Source organism: Sarcophilus harrisii, chromosome 1 (assembly GCF_902635505.1).
Source record: "Sarcophilus harrisii chromosome 1, mSarHar1.11, whole genome shotgun sequence".
NCBI classification, from domain to species: Eukaryota; Metazoa; Chordata; class Mammalia; order Dasyuromorphia; family Dasyuridae; genus Sarcophilus; species Sarcophilus harrisii.
In genome coordinates this window covers 11,773,259-11,794,369 of record NC_045426.1, presented here as the reverse complement: position 1 = coordinate 11,794,369, position 21,111 = coordinate 11,773,259, and the positions used below count along the sequence as shown (strand labels likewise).

At 43.3% G+C, this 21,111-nt stretch overlaps 1 protein-coding gene across 1 annotated transcript in view; it reads left to right on the top strand.

Moving 5' to 3' along the window:
* ERC2 (ELKS/RAB6-interacting/CAST family member 2) overlaps window positions 1-21,111 on the top strand; it is a 981,774-nt gene that overhangs the window by 372,462 nt on the left and 588,201 nt on the right. Inside the window, 1 exon segment of the mRNA XM_031952165.1 lies at window positions 19,924-20,061. Within this exon segment, the coding sequence (XP_031808025.1) occupies window positions 19,924-20,061 (138 nt within the window).

Below are 21,111 nucleotides of genomic sequence, written 5' to 3'. Positions count from 1 at the left end.
TCTCTCTCTAATAATTGTATTTGTTAAAATTCAAAGCGATTTCCATTGTCTTTCTTTGTATCCCCAGAGTCCCCTGGCACACAGCAGGCGCCTAGTAAATGTTCAGTGACTGACTAACGATAATAGCTGGTGATGGGACGGATGTGTTGTTACGTCAGCCTCCACCAGCCAGAGCTCAGTGGTCTGCCTCTGTCCTTGAGATAGGAAATGACTTGTCCGGGGCCACAGGGACAGGGCGAGACCTCAGCCTTGCCGACTCGGATGCTCCCACTCTGTGTCTTTCCCCGTTCCTCCCGTATACACAGACCTTCTTCCCCACCCAGGGTCTATCTTCTGCCGGGCAGAGAGCCAAGCACCATTTTTGCTAAACGAAAGACCCCACACGCAGCAGAATGCATCAGGGCGTCAGCCTTCCCAGGGCCTAGAAGCATCGCTTTGATAAACGACCAGCGCCGAGACCCCTTTCTGTTCCTGGATGATAATTTAGTCGGCTTGGGTGTCTAAAACCCTGGATCGTTATTTCATTCGTTTACCTTTTTTTCGATCGGTTTCATGATTTTTATAAGGAAAACCACCATTTCTGAGAGACCATATTTCTCACCCTTGGAGGCAGGCAGCCAAACATACATGTGATACTTGAGAGAGATTTTAATCTTCCCAGACTTCTGGCCCCCCGGAGGCTTTGGGAGCTCATGGAAGAACTGGGGTGTGGCCAGCCAGCAGGCGGAGGTCTTGCCCGGAGCGTCGCCTCCGTCCCCGTGGCCGGAGCTCCTGCCAGGTGACCTTTGATGTCGCCCCCCCCCCCCCTTCCTCCCTCCCTTCCCCGTCGGGGCCATCGATCGGCTTGGCCACAGTTGTCCTTACGGGGATGTTTTGCATTTGCCCCCAATCCGTTCCCTTTTCGTGGGAGGGAAAACTGACATGAAATGCCCTGGTCTTTGGGAACATATTTTCCTGGTTAGGGCTTGGATCCCATTATACAATTAGCTGAAAGACAAAGGAAATCGAGTTGCTGCGCTGGAATTCGGAGCAGAGGCGAATGGAGGGAACTGGCTCCCTTGTACTGGGGGCGTTCTCGCCTGGCCCGGTCAGGCCGGGGTGGGGGTAACGAGAGAGCATCGGGACGGAATATTAGACATGGAATCTGGGCAGTCCCACTGTCTGGTGGGCCTGGGGAAGGTGCATTAGTCTGACGTTCCACAGGGTGGCGGGCTGGGGTAGGGAGAAGCCCGAGCCGGGAATGCTTCAGAAAGTCCTGGGCCCGAAGGGCCGGCTCAGGCCTGGCTGCTGGCCTCCGGCCGGGCCCAGCTCACCCTGCCCAGCCTGGGCTCGGGGGCTCTGCCGGGGAGTTCTCCCTCCCCGCATCCCTCCAAGGAGAGCATCTCCCGTCCGTGCCAAGGGCCCGAGTTAGTGCTGGTCCATCACAGCATCAGTAACCGCTGAAAGGAGGAGTGGGGGGCCGTGATTACGCGTGGAGGGGGCCAAGATCTCCATGGCCTCCAGGAGCTCAACTACTGGAACACGGAGACCTGGAGCTTCATTTTTTATTGTTATTTTGTCTTTTTGTAGTATTTTCCTTTTCAGGCATTAGCCTTCCCCATTGGGCCAATCTCGAAGAACAATTTTTTTAAAGGGAGAGAAAAAGTAGTTCTGCAGAATTAGAACATCAAGCCTGTCTCACGTGTGTATATGTGTATGTGTGTGTGTGTGTATGTACACACATGTATATACATACAATACAAAACATATATATGTATACATACACACAATACAAAAACATATATATGTATACATACACACACACACACACACACACACACACACACACACACACAAAACCAGTGTTCCCCACCCATATTCCCCTGTCTGAACAAAAGAAGAGAGAAGCCCATTTTCTCCTTCCCTTCTTCAGTCAATTGTGATTCTTATGCTTTAAGTGAATGTGGGGTTAAATTGTGGCCATGATTATTATATCTTTTGTTTTTTTTTTTAAATGGAGTGAGTTTAAATCTCATTGTTGTTTTAAACAACAATAATAATTTGTATAAATAATAATTTTTTTTATTATTTAGATAGTAATAAAGGTTTGTATTCTGATTTTAAAAAACTAGAATCCCCGTTCCTACTGATGCTCTCTTTCCTCTAGACAAAACTACTTGGCTTAATGGTTTCTGAGAAACCATGTGTGACCTTTGCCATCTCTTAAAAGGGTTTACTTCTCAGATGGCTGAGGGGCTCACAGGACCTTCTATCAGAGAGAATCATTGGGAGAAAGCGCCAATCAAAGTATGTACAACAGCTTGGGTGACACAGGGTGGAGTGTTGGGGTTGAGGTGAGCAAGATCTGAGTTCAAATCCAGTTTCATGCAGTTACTAGCTATGGATTCTGGGAAAGTCATTTAGTCACTCAAAGTCTCAGTTTACTTGTTGGTTAAATGGAGATAATAATAATAACATCTCATTACTATATACATATATTTGTAAAACACAACATATAACCATCATAAATATAACACTCTCATAGGGATGGTGTGAGGATAAAACAAGATACCATCTATAAGCACTTGGTGAACTTTAAAGTCCAATATAAATGCCAGCTGTTCTTGTCATTGTTAATAAATAATTGTTAGATGCATATTATTGTGTTGGAGCCAAGAATAATAGTAAAAAAAAATAATAGCAACAAAAAGTCACCAGCCCTTATTCTTAAAGAGTTTATGTTCTGTGAACAGACTCTCAGATAAAAACTAAGAAAATCCCAATTGGAGTGGGATCGGACCAAGGAGAGGCAGAATGCTTTGGGATGAGTGAACAGGGAGAAGGTGCTAAAGAGTGTAGATATGTAGGGAACTGGGGCGGGAGGCAGGGGGTGAAGTCTCCCTAAGTGGCAGGGAGAGAGGGATTCTGAAAAGTGTCTGTGGAGAAGTACGCTGCCATTATCTCTGTGGAAAACTCTCATCTGGTTCTCTTCAGAATTATATCCAAACAATTCCAGAAATTTACCTTTTAATAAACAAATTAATAATGAATAAAAAGAGCTCTTTGTTATAACTAATTAAATTGGGTCTTAACACTGACAGAAAAAAAAGAAACATAAATGCACTCTTTACAATATCTGGCATATAGTAGGTGCTTAATAAATGTTTATCAGTAAACATTTATTAAGCACCTACTATATGCCAGACATTGTTCTAAGAGCTGAGGATAGGAGGAAAGATAAATGCCTTTATAATGGGGAAGATGACATGAAAGTAGTTCTGAGTCTCTGAGATGCTGAGCCCATGTGTGACATTCCCAGAGTCTGTGCCCGAATCTGGACTCGCACTCAGCTCTTTCTGAATCCAATGGAGTCTGTCTATCCACTTTGTCCGTCTGCCTCTCATCTTTTCCTTTTGAAAAAGATCTTTAAAGAACTAAAAACCTCAGCCCTCTTGAGTAGATTTTATGGACAAGGTTGTGACTGTGGAAATGGAAGAGGGGCCAGGGATACTCTGTGACTGATGATCTTATTTCCCCACAGACTCTTAGAATTAATGGTTTGTGTAAGTGTAGGTATTACAAAGAGGCCATTGGGTGGGCCCTGGGAAGCTTCAGAAGATCTCCAATGGTGCCATGTTTAAGTGTAGCACAAGGAGATTAAAATGAAATAATCAGCCAACAAGCATTAATTAGACACTTAATGTGTTCTAGGACACAAAAAAGGCGGTGGACACTTCCTGCCCTGTGGGAGCTCCAGTTTAATGTGGAGAAGGGAGTTGGGGCGCCTCCAAGAGACTGCTGAGCAGGCGGCCTCCGAGTAATTGAAGAAAAGCCTTGGGTGGAGGGGTACGCTCCGTACATGCACTGAAAGCATCTGGGCCAACTCCGGTAGCAGCAGGCACAGCAGGGATGGGGTTGCTGTGGCAAGACGATCAGCTTTATTACTATTGAGTGTATAAATCAATAAAGATGTTCATTCCTTGCGAGCCGAGAAGCATCCGCCGGCCTCCTCGGGGTCTTCTGACTCTGGGTCAGCGCTCCCAGGTACTTCTACCCTGCAGAAAGCAGGTGGGCCTCTGGGCTCCCAGCTGCCACCTGGAAGCAGTGTTTCTGAGGGGGGGAGGCAATCCGTGGCTGGTCTTGGGGGTCTCGGGGGGACGGACTCTGTCTGTTGACTGGCCTTTGGCTGAGGGAAAGGGATGGCCTACGGGGCTTAGACGTGGCTGCCCATTTCCATTTGAGATGGAAGCTTTGCTCAAGCCAAAAAAAGGAGATGCAATGACTCTCCTCACCTGTCCTTCCAGACCCTGGCTCTTAGGCCTTCGCTGCCACCTCCTTTTCCTCCTCCTCCCTCCTTCTCCTCCCTCCTCCTCCCTCCTCCTCCCCTCCTCGTCCGCTTCATTGGATGTAGATTGTAGGTTGTGAGGCAGACATTAAGAATAATGCGCTTACCCGCTCACAGACCGATGGTGTGTCTGGATGATGATGATGATGATGGAGTTCGCCAATAATCAGTTTCCATCTCACTCTCTTTTCACAGAAGGTCAGCATCAGCTTCACACATTCACTAGCTGTGTGACTTTGGGCCAGTCAATTAATCCTGTTTATCTCAGTTTTCTTATCTGTGAAATGAACTGGGCAAGGAAATTGTGAACTCATCCAGGATCTTGGCTCAGAAAACCCAAATGGGGTCAGGAAGAGTTGTACAGAACAGAAAATAATTGTGTGTGTGTGTGTGTGTGTCTGACTGTGTGAAAGTGTGTGTGTATATGTGAGTGTGTGTATGTTGTGACTGTGTGTGTGTGTGTGAGTGTGTGTGTGTGACTGGGTGAGTCACTCAGCCCACATTTCTTGTGCCCCCTGGGTGCCAGGTGCTGGGCCCGACAACCTTGTGGCCTGGGTCTCCATTAGGAGCTCAGCCCCCGTTACCTTCTCCGTCGCGCCGACCCTGGCAGGAGAGAGGGACTCCTGGAATGAGAGGCAGATGCTTGCAGGGGAAAGATGTCCAGGAACCCAAAATCTGGGGGCATATGGAGCAGCCGAGATGGAGAGGGAGTGGGGGAGGAAGGGGGAGGAAGAGGAACAGAAGACAGATGTGAATAATGGAGGAGACCGATATGCCCCAAACTGACGCATTCTACAAGAGACAGATGTGCTCCAGTGAGGGGAAAGGGGAATCCCGGGAATGGAAGGAACAGTGGTGCCGGGGGGCGGGGAGGGAGGCAAGATGGAGAACCCAGATGTGGTGTCGGGTCAGAAGCGATAAAGACAAAAACAGGCCGAGGTACACAGAGCAGGGGGGAGAAGCCATCAATCACAAATGTTTATTGAGCATCTGCTTTGAACCGGGCTCTGTGCTTGTTCCCGTAGGGGAGACACAGAGGGTCCCTGCTTCTGCTGGATGGCTCTCTCCTGCTCCGAGGGCCGTTACAGCTCAGAGGGCCCTGCTTCTGGGGCACTCTGGCCACCCAAAACAAACCAAAACAACAACAAAAAGCTCCAGCGGCAGCAGAGGCCGCAGCCCTCCCTCCCCTGGGGTAAGAGGGGCTGCAGGCTCACTTGCAGGCCCTTTGGAAGCTGGCTCTGCCACCCCCTGCATCTCTGTGGACTGTCAGGAGCCGTCTCCCCTGGAAAGAGCCAAGTGGCCGGCGAGGAAGGGGGACATCCTTAAGGACGAGTAGAAATGAGCCAGGTGGGGCTTGTTAGATCAGGAGGTTTCTGGTTAGAAGAAGCACTCGAGTGAATTATGTCAGGAGGGAAGCTTCTCCTGAGTCAGGGGCTTTTGACATTTCTCATGTCATGGAGTCCTTTGGCAGTCAGGGGAAGAGCAGGGGCCTGTCCTCAAAATGTCCTGTAAAAGTATAAAATACAGGCAATTTTAAAGGAGACTCATTGTTTTGAAATTGTTGTCAAAATATAGGGAAAAAAACCCAACCTCTCCAATGTGCAGATCCCAGACCAGAAACTACTTAATAATGTAAATCTCATTGGGGACTACATTGCAGTGCTCAGTACAGGGAGTGGGTTGGCCCAAGCATACACACATCCTGCCTCAATGTTTACTATGATTATAATCAAAAAGGATGCAAAGTAGAGTATACACGAATACAAGGGAATATGGTGGCCAAGGAAAGAGAGACAATGCAAGGTTTGTGTTTCTTCCAATAGTGAGGAACAGCTCAGTTCCAGGTACCTAAGATACAAGATAGTCCTTTGCCCCCAAGACATAAGATGGCCTTCCTCTGCACAAGATATAAGATGGCCTTTTTCTCTCCCTAAGAAAAATATGGACTTTCCCCCCAATCTACATGATGGCCTTTCCCCCAAGATATAAGATGGTCTTCCTCTCACAAGATACAAGATGGCCTTTCCCCAAGATACAAGATGGCCTTCCTCCCACAAGATACAAGATGGCCTTTTTCTCTCTCTAAGAAAAATATGGACTTTCCCCCCTAATCTACAAGATGGCCTTTCCCCCAAAATATAAGATAGTCTTCCCCCCACAACATACAAGATGACCTTTTTTCTCCCCCTAATCTACAAGAAGGACTCTCCTCCTTAATTTATAAGATGACCTTTTTCTCCCTGCAAGATCCAAGATGCTTTTTGTCCTTAGCAGAGAAAGTAAAAGATTAAACAATTTTTTTTTTACTTTGTAGGTTTTTTATAGGATGGAAGGTCTTTGAGGGAGTAGAAGATACTCTTCAAGAGGGAAGTAGGGAGGGCAGAATATGGCGAGAGGTGGAGAACTTTCTCCTCCATCAGGAGGTGGTGGAAAGGAGGAAAAGTTTACCTCAAGAAGGAAAATCTGAAAAACCCTCAGCTTTTAGATCCCAGGCCCTTCCTATTGGGAGAAAACTGGACTACCTCTAGAGGAAGCAGCTTCTTATCACCCAGGGGTTGAAGAGATGAGTCCAAAGGCCATAAGATGAGAGGTCATTCAGGGATGACCAAAGGAAGAAGAGATGAGCAGTGCTGGATGACTCCGTGCTCAGGGGTCCCAAGGTAGCTACATTTTAATCTATCCCTTACCAAGAAAGGAGCGACATCTCTGGACTGAGATGCTCCTGAGATTAGTTCATCTTGATGTCTTTCTGTTGGTGATTCAAATGTAGACAAATAATGCAGCCACAAGGAACCCACATAAGAAGCACTGAGAAGGATTATGAAACCTTAGGGGGTGGGGTAAGATAGGGAAACTACCCCACGTCCCCCCAGCAAAACCCCCCAGAAAGCCTGGGCAGCCAAGGAGAGAGATGGCCCTATGTAATGAAGGACATAGAATGATGGACTTGGAGTTAGAAATACTTGATTTCAAACCCTAGAGAGGAACTTCCTGACTGTTTGCCTCAGTTTCTTTATCTGTAAAATAGAGATAATAATAGTCCCTATTGTTAGTATCAAATGAGATAATATTTGAAAAATAAAGGACATAAAATAATAGACTTGGAGTTGGAAACACTTGAGTTCAAACCCTAGAAAGGTACTTCATGGCTTTTTGCCTCAGTTTCTTTATCTGTAAAATAGAGATAATAATAGTCCCTATTGTTAATTTGTTGTTAGAATCAAGTGAGATAATATTTGAAAAGCCCATTGCAAACTTAAAAGTGCTACATAAATACTAGCTATTTATTATTATTAATGCTGATTGAAGGTAGGGGATTTAAAAGAGAAGACAGATTTGGGATGTGAACAGCTGGCTAATAAGATAGTGTCTGAGAACAGGATTTGGGTTTCTGGCCCATGGCTTAAAATGTAGAAATGATGTGCATTTGGCCCAAGATGTGGTGTGTCTAACAAGGGCCAGTAAAAAAAAGAAAGCATTTTCCAGAACGTTTGTGAGTCTGGACCACGGGGGCCTTAGGCTGGAAAGGGGGGAGGAGAGAGAGAGGCAGAAAATGACCCCCATAGATCTGCCAAGCCAGAGATCACAGAGCAGCGGCTGCATCATTGGAGGGAGAAGAGAAGGAGAGAAGGGTAGTAATTCATGGGAGACAATATCTAGGACGGGAGCCAGCGATAAAACCCATGGCCTCTAGGGTTTACACAGATGCTCCAAGTATGTAAAACAAGCCGGGTGAATGTGAGAGTCTCACTCAGGGAGGCGAATTTCAGAGAATCAGGAGAACTCAGAGATGGAAGGAGCATCATAGGTCATTGAGTCCAACCAGGGTCTCCGCGCCAGGGCCGCCAACCGGCGTACCCTCTGCCTCGAGATCTCCAGGGGGGCAGGGGAGGAGGGGGCCCTACCCCCGGCTGCCGTCCTACTTGTGAGCTGCTCTAATCATTAGGAATGTTTTGTGCCCTCCTTACAACTTTTGCTGGTGCTTTGCCCACAGAGGTCTCACTGAGGCTTGGAGGCTGGGACTTGGGTCTGGAATATGGCGCTAGGAGAGAGGGTTCCTTATTTAAAAGATTCTGAGAAGATAAAAGGGGAGAAGTGGAGAAGGATAGATGAGAAGATAAATGAGTGTGAGAAAATCCAGGAAACTACGGGGGGAAACATGATGGGAAACATTTGATTGAGGACCAACAGAGAGAGAAACAGAAGCTATCCTATTGTGGGAGAATACTATAGACCACCTGGGCATGAGGAAGAATGATATGAGGTGTTCTGGAAGTATATCATTACAGTGGTAGGCGGGTAGGCCGGAGGCCTGTTTTTACTGATGGGAGATTTCAGTGTTACAGACATCTGCTGGAGTTTCTCTCCTTCCCCCTCTTCTGTTCCTCTTCTCTCTTTCCCTTTTCCCCCTCGCCTCCTTTTCAGTTTCTTTTCTGCCCCTTTGCACAGCAGCTGAGAAATCAATGACTTGATTTAATCATTTAAACCACGATTAAACAGATGGATGACATGATAATGGGGAGGACCACTCTGGACCTCCTGAGATGAGGAAAACAGCACCCGATTGTTGAAATAGAATGGACAGAAACCTAGGGGTCCAAGTCGGCAATCTGGCTAGTGTTCGTGAGAATGAAGACAGAGTCGAGTCGAGGGTTGGGTTGGGAGAGCAAAGCCAGGCTTAGATTGTACAGATCTAAGCCAATGATGCAAATGGATTAAGGGTTTTGTATCCGACCGTATGAGATGCTCCTACAGGGGTTTAAAGCTGTCAGGGTTGAAATCCTGAAGATACACATACAAACAATTCTGGTGAGGAAGAAAATGGGAAGCTTCCCAAAGTGACAGATGTTGCTGCCCAGGGAACTGATCAATTAATTAAGGTTTAGAAGAGATGGATAAGGGAGCGAGAATGAATATTGCAGAGGAGGATGGTCCAATAAGGAGAGTGTCAGGATTGCTAATGCCTGGAAAGAGTGGAGGAAGATGATGGATGCTGAGGATTATGGCAAGTTTGTTTTTGTAAAAGTATATTGGAGTTAAGAGGATACCTGAGAAGAGACAGAGGCCGTACACACTCTATGACAATGGACAAAAGTCAAAAGAAAAAAATACTTGATTATTCTCCTTTTATTTTTATTTGCTTTTCCAGGAGGACTGATCTTTGAACTGGGATAGAATAAAATGGTTGGTAGGGTTTCCTTCAATGAACTCAAATCAAGAATCAGCAAAGGGGTTTTCTAAACTACTTTTGGTGACATTTGAAAGACCTTTGAGCTAGAGCTGGAGCTGGAGAAGGCAATTTTTTTCAAATGGGAAGAGGAATTACTATGGACCAAGGAGTTTGATTTTTATTTCTGGAGAAGTTCTAAAGCACATGATCAAAGGAAAAATTTGTGAGCGTTTTCAGAGCAAAACAGCAATGCCCTGAAATTAGCCTGATTCCATCAGAAATTCATCATACCAGACTAGTCTGAGTCCCCTTTCTTGCTTGTTAGTTTGGAGGAACGCTACAGAGAGTTTAAATGTATTTCAGGAACTCATTGGATAAAATTGCTCATTCCATCCGAAGGAACAAATAGGGATGTGAGCTAGGTTGTCCGTTTGGCTATATCTGGTAGCCATGGAGTGACTAAATCCAAAGAATACTCATTAATGTGTGTGTGACAAGTAAACTGTCCCCAAGGATTTGTCCCCTTGGTCCTTCACTACTTGAGATTTTTTATCAGTAGGCTTGGGTGAAGATATAAATGTCATTCAAATATCTTCAAATCTGAAGATAATACACAATGGGAAGCGAGGAATAATATTTTGGCAGACAGAATTCTAAATAGCTCTCAACAGTTCAGAATTATGGATTGAATGTAATAAGAAAAAACTGTTAATCAAATAAGAAGCATTTATTAAATACTGTGTTTCTGACACTATACTGAGGGCCAGGATTGCCATGACAGAAGATGAAACGATCTCTCTTCCTTTAAGGAATGTACGTTTGAATGGTTGAAACAACATGTAGTTTGTATTATAATATTATTAATCAATGAGTGTAATATTTACTTAACAATAATTAATATAATATTATATATCATATGATATCTACATATGTAAATATAAGGTATAGGAGGCTGGGGCTAAGGAAGAGCTTTGTAAAGACCTTTTTCTCTTGTTCTCTTGCTTTCTGACATCCAACTTTAGAAAGATGTCTTTTGATAATTCTCCCCTAAAATTTGTATTCCTCTTTAACATTCTGACACGACACAATGCGTCCTTTGTTCTTTTTCATTTATTTATTTATTTTGCTGAGGCAATTGGGGTTAAATAACTTACCCAGGGTCACACAGCCACAAAGTGGTTAAGTGTCTAGATTTGTACTCAGGTCCTCCTGACTTCAGGGCTGGTGCTCCATCCTCAAAATGGTCAGGATTAGCTGAAATCTTTTAGGTGTAAACTAAATGCTTTAGTTAAGCTACATTTTGGTTGTCCAAGTACACTTTCCAGTACACTTACCATGTTACGACTTTTCTCCTCTTTTTGGTGTATTGTAATTAGGTATTAAAAGTTACTTTATTGAGGAGGGTGACGGGCACTGCACCAACTAGCTGCCCCTATGTCCCTTTTCTTTCTACAGATTCTGAATTCTGTTCTCGTGTATTTAGAACTTCTCCTTTGTCCCTTAGACATTGTGTCTCTGCAGTGACCTGGGGAGGGAGAAGTGAATGGCTTCAGCTGGAAGCATCAGCTGTGCATCTGGCTGCCCATCAAGACACTCACCTTCTCATTGGCCAATCCTCCTAGACAGTTAGGGTGTGTAAGCCCAAACTCTCCTCCAGAAGCAATGAAGATGAACATGTTATCATCATCATCATCATCATCATCATCATCATCATCATCATCATCTTTGATGGGAGTCCAAATTGGGATGCTCCCAGAGCAGGTGGACCACACCTCACAAACTGATTGTCTCTCAGGAAAGTTTCTGAGCTTTGTAGGAAGCTACTGGTTGTGTTTGGAAGCTAGTAGAGTCACCTGTCTTCCCTTCCTTCCATCTGTGTGGAAAAGCCTTTAGTTTCTTTTCCCAGGCAGTTGAAACCTTCTCAAAGTTTCTAGAGTGAATTCCCCTTAGAACAGACCAGGGTCCCCCTGGTAAGGCAACAACTGGGGCACCTTCTGTCTCCCAGCAAATGGCCCCTCATGGACGACATGGCAGAATCTCTAGGCACTCAGGTTGCTTGGTGACCATCCGTTCCGACCTGAAGCTGACTGCCATCCCATTGCTAGCTCGCAGACCCAAGGATCTGTGACTGGAGGTTCTTTATGTCATCTCCTGTTCCCTTCTCACTCCTTCCTCTTCCAGGGCCTCATGGCACTTTGACCACTTTATGATGTAAACATTTGGTGTCTGCCATTTGGCACGGGGCCTCCCCTGGGAGAGCGGCAACTCCTACTCTGAGCCCAACTTTGCTCATTCTCTCAGGCATTTAATACCTCAGGCATTAACTATCGCTGCTTCCTTCCTTCACTTCTTTTCCATTCCCTAATCCCATTTCCACCGTTATTGCTTCTGCATTATGTGTTGTGATATGTTGTTTTAGTTGAAGTATATGAAGAAAATCTGTTCTCACACAGTTATGCAATTAGAAAAGGGAGATATGTTTTAATGGACAAATAATATTTAATATTATTGTGAAAATCGTCTTGACTTCACTGACCCCCAGAAAGGAGCTCAGGATGAACCATGAACCACATTTTGAGAACCTCTGCCTTACTATATAAATGGATTTTTAAAAAAGGAGAAAGACAAACTTATGAATAAAGAAATCGAAAGGCAAACAGTAACTTGAAAGAAGTCATACTCACTTAGCTCTGCAGTGTCTCTTTACACTCATCAAACTGACAAAAAAAATAATCAAATGAAACTCACTGTTGGCTAGTTGTGGAGAAATATCCTCCGTTGCTGGTGGAATTCCAATTCGATGGAATCCTGGAAGGCAATTGGATGATGCATTGAGAAAGTTACCAAAGAAAACGTATCTTTGGACTTCAATGTAAGTCTCTGGGTGGAAAAATAAAAGAATTATCGTTTCAGTCAGATATACCGGCATTACTTGTGATTGGGGGATAGGGGGAGACATCGCCTGGAAATGGCCTAAATGTCTAATGACAGAGAACAGTTAAGTGAAGTATGGTCCATTAATGTAATGGAACCCTCTAATGAAATTAAGATGCAAAAGCACGATTACCAGGTATCATCCACATCTCTCATTCTTTAAGTCTCAAAATACTAAAAGAAAGCAGTAACAGGAGTCCCAAAGCTAATAAGAACATGATTGGAGGAAATAACAAATCTAGAGTTTTTCTTGATGGCCAATGACAGAAAAACTTTTAAACATTTTGAAATGGCTTATCAAAATAACAAGGGTTGTCACAGATTGGCAAGCTGATTTGTCAAACAGGACAGACTTCATGTATAAAGGGATTTTTGTGCCAATAAAAACAATTCCCCGAGGGGCAGGAAAAAAGAAAACTCTGGCTTTTGTAAACAGTCAACCCCCAGACAGCTAGCCTCCAATCTGTTTTCTTCTCATTGAAAACTCCCCTGTGCCCAGTTGGGCTCAAGAACCTGCTTGTACCTGAAAACTACAACCTTCTGTGCGCTCTTTAAGAGACTCGTGTCCTTATCCCAATAGTCTCAGGGCCTTCCATTGGCCTCTGCCATTTTGTGCCACTGGGACATTAAAACAAGCCCTTGTCGTTTTCTTTCTCCACAATCTGGTTTCCCTAAAACACTGATGCTGATTTTGACTGTGCTCTTTGGAGGAGATCTGTTCCGTTCCCCACCACCATGCCTAGCCAGCACATGGCCATTCTCTGGGATCCTTCGGAGATCAGAATAGATCTAGAGCAGTGAAGGATGTTCCCAGTCTAGCTTGCCTCCAACAAGAGCTCCCATAGATCCTGTACACCAGAGACAGCTAGTGTCAGACACTGGGGCTTTCACTATTACTATTTAGCAAGATACTTGAAGAAATGAATTGTTGATCAATATTCCCTTGCTAGTTGTATGATTTCTTCATCATTGTTTTTCATCACAGATCCTTTGGAATTGTCTTGGATCATTTCTTGAACAGGGTAGCTAAGTCTTTCACAGTTGACCATCCTTATACTAATTAATTACTGTGTACAGAGGTTCTGTATTCCTCAATTCATTTAAGTCTTATACACATACACACAATTTTATATATATTTATATATATATATATGTGTGTGTGTATATATATGTATTTATGTATGTATGTATATATATATATATATATGCAGCCTTCTGGGTCTAGCTCCAAATTGTTCTCCAGAATGGTTGACTCAGTTCACAACTCTACCAACAGTGCATTAGTGTCCCCATTTTCCCACATGCCCTCCAACCTTTATTATTTTTCTTTTCTATCATGTTAGCCAATCTGATAGATGTGCAGTGGTATCTCAGAGTTGTTTTAATTTGCTTTTCTCTAATTAGTAGTGACAGAAGATTTTTTTCATGTGACTATTAAGATCTTTGATTTCTTCTTCTGAAAACTGCCTGTTTATATTCTTTGACACTTATCAATCAAGAAATAGCTTTTATTTTTTAAAAATAAATTTGATTCAATTCCTTATATATTTGAGAAATAAAGCCTTTAGAGAGAAACTTCCTGTGAAAATATTCCCCAGTTTCCTGTTTCCCTTCTAATTTTGGTCACATTAGTTTTGCTTGGGCAAACCCTTTTTAATTTCATGTAGTAAAATTATTCATTTTACTTTCTTTTTATCTCTTGTTTGGTCATAAAGACAGGTAGATTTTGCATGTTCCCCTAATTTCCTTATGATAGCATCCTTTGTGTCTAAATGAGTATATTCATTTTGATCTTCTCTTGGTATATATTGTGAGATGCTCATCTATACCTAATTTCTGCCAAAATGTTTTCCAGTTTTTCCAGTGACTTTTGTCAAATGATGAGTTCTTACTTCCAAAGCTTGGATCTTGTGATCTATCAAATGCTAGATTACTATGGTCATTTATTTCTGTGGATCATGTACCTTATCTATTCCACTGATCTACTGCTTTTTTTCTTAACCAGTACCAGATTGTTTTTCATGATTATTGCTTTGAAATATAGTTTGAAATCTGGTAATGCTGGGCTACCCTTTTCACATTTTTTTTTTTTTTTACCGATTCCCTTGATATTTTGGACCTTTTGTTCTTCGAGATGAATTTTTTCCCCTAGCTCTATAAAATAACACTTTGGTAGTTTGGTTGCTATAAAATATGTCTTCATTTCTATGTATGTATGTGTCTATATTTGTATTTTTTTTATTTAATAGCCTTTTATTTACAGGATATATACATGGGTAACTTTACAGCATTAACAGTTGCCAAACCTCTTGTTCCAATTTTTCACCTCTTACCCCCCCACCCCCTCCCCTAGATGGCAGGATGACCAGTAGATGTTAAATATATTAAAATATAAATTAGATACACGATAAGTATACATGACCAAAACGTTATTTTGCTGTACAAAAAGAATCAGACTCTGAAATATTGTACAATTAGCTTGTGAAGGAAATCAAAAATGCATGTGTGCATAAATATAGGGATTGGGAATTCAATGTAATGGTTTTAGTCATCTCCCAGAGTTCTTTCTCTGGGCATAGCTGAGTTCAGTTCATTACTGCTCCATTGGAAATGATTTGGTTGATCTCGTTGCTGAGGATGGCCAGGTCCATCAGAACTGGTCATCATATAGTATTGTTGTTGAAGTATATAATGATCTCCTGGTCCTGCTCATTTCACTCAGCATCAGTTCGTGTAAGTCTCTCCAGGCCTTTCTGAAATTATCCTGTTGGTCATTTCTTACAGAACAGTAATATTCCATAATATTCATATACCACAATTTATTCAGCCATTCTCCAACTGATGGGCATCCATTCAGTTTCCAGTTTTTAGCCACTACAAAAAGGGCTGCCACAAACATTCGTGCACATACAGGTCCTTCCCTTCTTTATAATCTCTTTGGGATATAAGTCCAGTAGTAACACTGCTGGATCAAAGGGTATGCACAGTTTGATAACTTTTTGAGCATAGTTCCAAACTACTCTCCAGAATGGTTGGATTCGTTCACAACTCCACCAACAATGCATCAATGTCCCAGTTTTCCCACATCCCCTCCAACAATCATCATTATTTTTTCCTGTCATCTTAGCCAATCTGACAGGTGTGTAGCGGTATCTTAGAGTTGTCTTAATTTGCATTTCTCTGATTAATAATGACTTGGAGCATCTTTTCATATGACTAGAAATAGTTTCAATTTCTTCATCTGAGAATTGTCTGTTCATATCCTTTGACCATTTTTCAATTGGAGAATGGCTTTCTATATTTGTATTTAAGAAAAAGAGATGAATATGGGGAAGAGTAGAAGGATAAGTAGATTGTGGCTAGATGCAGATAAAGGCCGGATAGTTCTGCTTAAGGAAACCTAGGGAAATGACTTCCATCTCCCTGCTCTTATCTGGAGACCATATCCAACAATAGGTTTGATTTTGGCTGCGCTCTTTGGAGGCAATCTGCTCAGTTCCCCACCACTATAGCTAGCCCAACCCATGACCATTCTCTGGAATCCTCTGGAGAGCAGAGCAGATTTGAGAGTTTTGAAGGATTTAAATCTGTAGGGAGCCTGAACTCGGAAGAAGTCTACTTGAAACAAGGTGTTAACCCAGTGGTATTGATGAGATGATTGTTCTCTAGTTCCCCTATATACTTAGTATTTAGCATGGTGAGGTAACAGTTTTCTAGTTCACACATAATCATGATGCTGTAATGATATAATTACAATAAGGTATATAAGGACTAACAAGGACTGGAAGATAGACATTCTATCTTTGACCATCCTCCTGGTGGCTCTCCTGCTCCTGCACTAAGATCAAGACTGGGCCAGAATAAAGAATCTACTCTATTCTTGTCCATTCTTGTCCATTCCAGTCCACCATCCATGGTGTCTATCCTGCTGAGACCAAGGCCCGTCTGAAGGATCTCCAGAAAGCTAGCCCGGACATTACATAAACCCACCTTAGAAAGGAAGAAGAATAGATAACAAAATTTAGAGAACATCTTGACCCCTTTTAGTTCTAGTGCTTTCTCTCTGTTGATTATTTCCTATTTATCCTATTATGTAGTTTGCTTTGTATACATTTGTTTGCATTTTGTCTCTCCCATTAGATTATAAGCTCCTTGAGTCCAGGGACCGTTTTTTTGCCTCTTTGTATACCCAATGTTTAGTATAGTGCCTGGAACATAATAGTTGTTTAATTAATATTTATTGATAGATTGATTAATTAAGAAATCAACTTCTCATTGGAATAAGTGAAGTCTGGATGATCCATCATTAGAAGAGTTGTCTCTCCTAATGAATGAGTGTTGTTCAGGTTGGATTAGATGTCTTTTGAGGCCTTCAACTCTTGGGATTCTTTGTTTCTGTGTCAGATGTTTTCTGTGCCGATCCTAGATGTTTGGAACTATGTCTTTTGATTAGACATATATTGGGAAAAAAACCTTTTGGAATGATTATAGGGAAAGCTCAATGAAAAATAAAATATCTTGAATGAACTTATCTTAAAGCTAAACTGCCTTTTTCCCCCTAGACATTTTAAAACTCTTAATAGGAATAACTTGTTTGTCTAGTGGTTTTTTTTTTTAATCCTTAGATAAGAAGTGCATGATTGGAAAGAGAGGGAGAATAAAAACATGTGAGGCTGCAACTCTATGCCCAGGAGAGGACCCCTGCTGCTACTAATGTGTAAAACTTATCATTTGCAATTCCTGCTGCTTATTTCAAGCTGGAGATAATGGAGAAAAGTGGCTGGTTAGATGCCAGGATATGGTTTGTTTGCCAAGTGTAGTGTTTAGTACTTGTTAAATTTGATTTATATCTCAGGTTTGTCCCATTAGCAGTCTACTGGTGATAACCTAGGCAACTTTGCCTGTAGTTTCCTTAAAATAATTGCAGCCCAAACTATTTCCTATTGCATTAATGCATACTGAGTCAGACTGGAAGGCCATCTACCTGACCCATTTAGCATCTGTGTCAGAGGCTGCCGTGCCTTTAATGGGCTGTCTCGAGAAGTAGTAGATTCCATCTCCTTGGAGGTCTCCAAGCAAAGGCCAGATGACCACTTGTTGGGTCTCTTGGGGATGGAATCATTTTTCAGGTAACAGCCCGTGAGGTCCCTTCCAAGTATCTACCGCTGAGATCTCTTGCAGCTTGGTGATTTGGCCATTCTTAGGAGATTCTGGCCAGCATTATTGGGAGAATGCCTAGAATCCCATTTACTTGGGGGGGAAAAAGCTTTCTACTAGTGTTGGCTTTAGGAAAATGAGACTTGTGAGAGAAGGAAGATGAATGGAATTGGAAACATTTCGGGAAGGGGATGTGGAAAGTGAACAAAATTCAAATATTGAAAATGGTATAATTGGGAAGATGTAGGCTGTTTTTTTTTCTCTTTTTAATTCCCAGAAAAGATGGAAAAAGCTACTAAAATAGCACAAGAAACAAGGACTTCTGATTGCATTCTAGCGTGTGGGAAATGAGCAGCAATTTAATTCATTAAAAAATTCATTAAAAATTGGACAAACCGGGGCAGCTAGGTGGTGCAGTGGTTAGAGAACCAGCCCTGAAGTCAGGAGGTCCTGAGTTCAAATTTGATCTCAGACACTTAATACTTCCTAGCTGTGTGACCCTGGTCAAGTCACTTAATCCCAAATTGCCTCAGGGAAAAAAAAGACAAGCCTCCCAAAGTCCCTGCCCCAAGGAACTTCTATTCTATGGAGGTGAGGAACAAAGGATCCCGTGTGTACACTGGAAAAGCCCTGGTATACATACAAGTGTATGGTATCAATGTTGCTCCCTTTCTGTTTAGGGAGAACAATGACAACTGGGAACTGCCTTGCAGACTGCATGCAGAAGATGGCCAGAAGGTGGCCCGGAAGCCATGGGCTTCGAAGGGTGCTATGGCATCCATGAGCCTGAAGTGAGGAGGGGGGATATTCCAGGGGTGGGAGGCAACCTAATGGGAGACACAGCAACAACGTACAAACACGTACAAAGATGATGTGTTTGATATAAATTGAAGATAATTGAGAGAATAATCGATCAATGGAGGAAGGGCTTCCTGCAGACAGTGGGATTTTAGCTGGGACCTGGCAGAATCTAGGAAAGACACGGGAGTAGGAGGGACAGCATCATGGGATCACAGAGAAAGGTGCAAAGTTGTGAAGGTGTGAGAATACTGGGAAGGAAGACGGTGGCCATCAAATCAACAAAGGGATCTGATGTTTGGTTCTGTAAGTTATGGGGAGTGCTAGGGATACAGACGCAGAGAAGGAAATAATTCCTACCTTTGAGGAGCTTGCCATGGTGTTTGGGGATGGGTTGGAGAGGGGTGGGACTCCAGGGAGAGCGATTGAGCCCCATTTCTGGACCAAAAGTTTTATTGTAAACAGGGTCTAGAGCATGATTAGGATAGATGCTGCTAAGGCAGCGTTTTGTTGTTAGCGTGAGATTTCTTCACCATATTGTGATGGAGGCTGGGAAACTCGCTGCCGTGCGGCCATGGTATAACTTTGGGGACTTGCTTCAATCACTCAAGGCTCCGATTACTGCATTTGTAATAATGCCATGTTTATGTCAATGAGTTTGTGATTGACTGAAAAATGGTGAATTGTTCAGTGTGTGTCAAGCCTTGCACCAAGTACTGGGGAAAGCAGCCGCCCTCTTGGGGTTAACGATATACATGGGGGTGGGAAGGGATCTTCATCTTCAGCATCTTCAGCAGTGATGACCAGGGAAGGGAGTCCCAGCCTGGGTAAGATGATCCAAAATTGACATGTCCTTTCCAGGAACATCGGAAATATTGGTTTGTTTTCCAAACAAGAGATGAGGGGGGTTGGGGTTGGGCAGCAGGAAGATGGCAAGGTACCTGGGTGCACAGCCGGATGGAAACTGCTCTGGTGATCTGGACCTGGTTAGATCGTGAGCTAGTTGAGAATGGGCTCACTCAGTCACTAATTAAGGCTGAGCCCCTTGAGAAGCAAGCTCAGAGCAAAGGGAATTAGCTCCCCAAGAACTGGATACGTTCAAGAATTGTCTGGAGGCACCTCTTCATTGAAAGAACAGTTTCTAGTTTGAGTTGGAACATGGTGTTTCCCGTAACTATTGCCACTGATGAAATTACAGGGCTAGATTCCCTCCTTTCTCCTCACCCCCAAATGTTTTTTATATGATTTATTATCATTTTAAAGAGTGCTTGAATCAGAGTCAGAAAACCTGGGCTTCAATCCCACCTCTGGCAATTACCCCTTGTCAGCTGGGATCGGTGACTTTCCCTCTCAAAACGCTGGCCAGATGGCCTTCATGGTCCTTTTGGGTCAGTGTGTCCGGAGGTTCCAGAAATCCCAAGCTCAGTCCCTTTCCTTCTCATGTTTTAATGACTAGCTTTGATAGGAGACCATCTCAAAGCAAGAGCCCAGCATTGTCTCCTCAAGTGGATTCATTCCTCTGCTTTCTGTCTCTTTTTAGATCGAAAACTTGCAAGAACAAGTCAGAGATAAGGACAAACAGCTGAGCAACCTGAAGGACCGCGTGAAGTCTCTGCAGACGGACTCGAGTAACACGGACACGGCTCTCGCCACCTTGGAGGAGGCTTTGTCCGAAAAGGTGACCTTCCTCTGGACCCTCACTTTCCAGGGCTGGGAGAATCATTTCTGGGGCTGCTCACTGGTGGAATTACCAGCTCCCATTTCACTCGCTAACTTAGGGAAAAATAAAACAAAATCATGCCTGTCCTCAAAGGGCCTCCATTCTCCTGGGGTGGGGGTGACCGTGGGCGCGGGGGCACTTGGCTTGCTGCAGAAATGCACAGCCCCCCCCTTCGGCCCCCAGGGGCTGACATGCTGGGGGAGAGGCAAGACAGACAGACGCATTGCATTCCTAGTGGGAATTCCAGCCAGGCCCAAGTGGGACCGATCCAAAGAAAAAGCTTCCTTCCTGATGGGTAGAGGATCCCTTACCATACTTTTCAAAGTTATTTCATTAATGTGTGTGTGTTTTCAGGCCTAATTTGGAATGAAAGGCTCATTTAACAACTTATTTTAGAAGAAAAGGCTCAGGAAGGGCTTCTCAGAAGGGGATTCTTGAACCTGGTTTTCAGGGAAGAGAAGGTTTCTGGGGCAGAGGTAAGAAGGGTACAACCTGGCCAAAGACACGGCGATGAGCCATGGAGTGCCACGTGTAACCATAATAAAGATAATTTGACTGGACTGTACAGTGTGTGAAGGGAGCAGGGGGATGTAGAAAGAGTCTAGGAAGAGAGGTTTAGGCCAAAGAGAACACTGAGATTTTCTTTCCATCTTGGAAAGATAATTTTGATTCTTTCTAGCCTGAGAGTCGGAGGGATGTTGCCATCCGCCATATTCAGCAATGATCGATGAGTAGTAATTATCAAGAGACAACCAGGAGCATTCTGGAGACTGGACTCTGTGTGACCTGGAATAGGATTTCTCTTCTCTGGGTCTCAGTTTCCTCATCTGTAACATGTTCTAAAGCAATCCAACTCTGTAGGGTGTTATATATAACTTGTGACTTTGTAAAATAATCAGAATGACTTTTCAAGGCAAGGCAAATAGTTTTTTCTGCGTTGACAGGTTTATTTCAAGAGGATGTCAAGTTGTTTCATGTTAAAATTGGCCTTTCCAAGACATATGATTA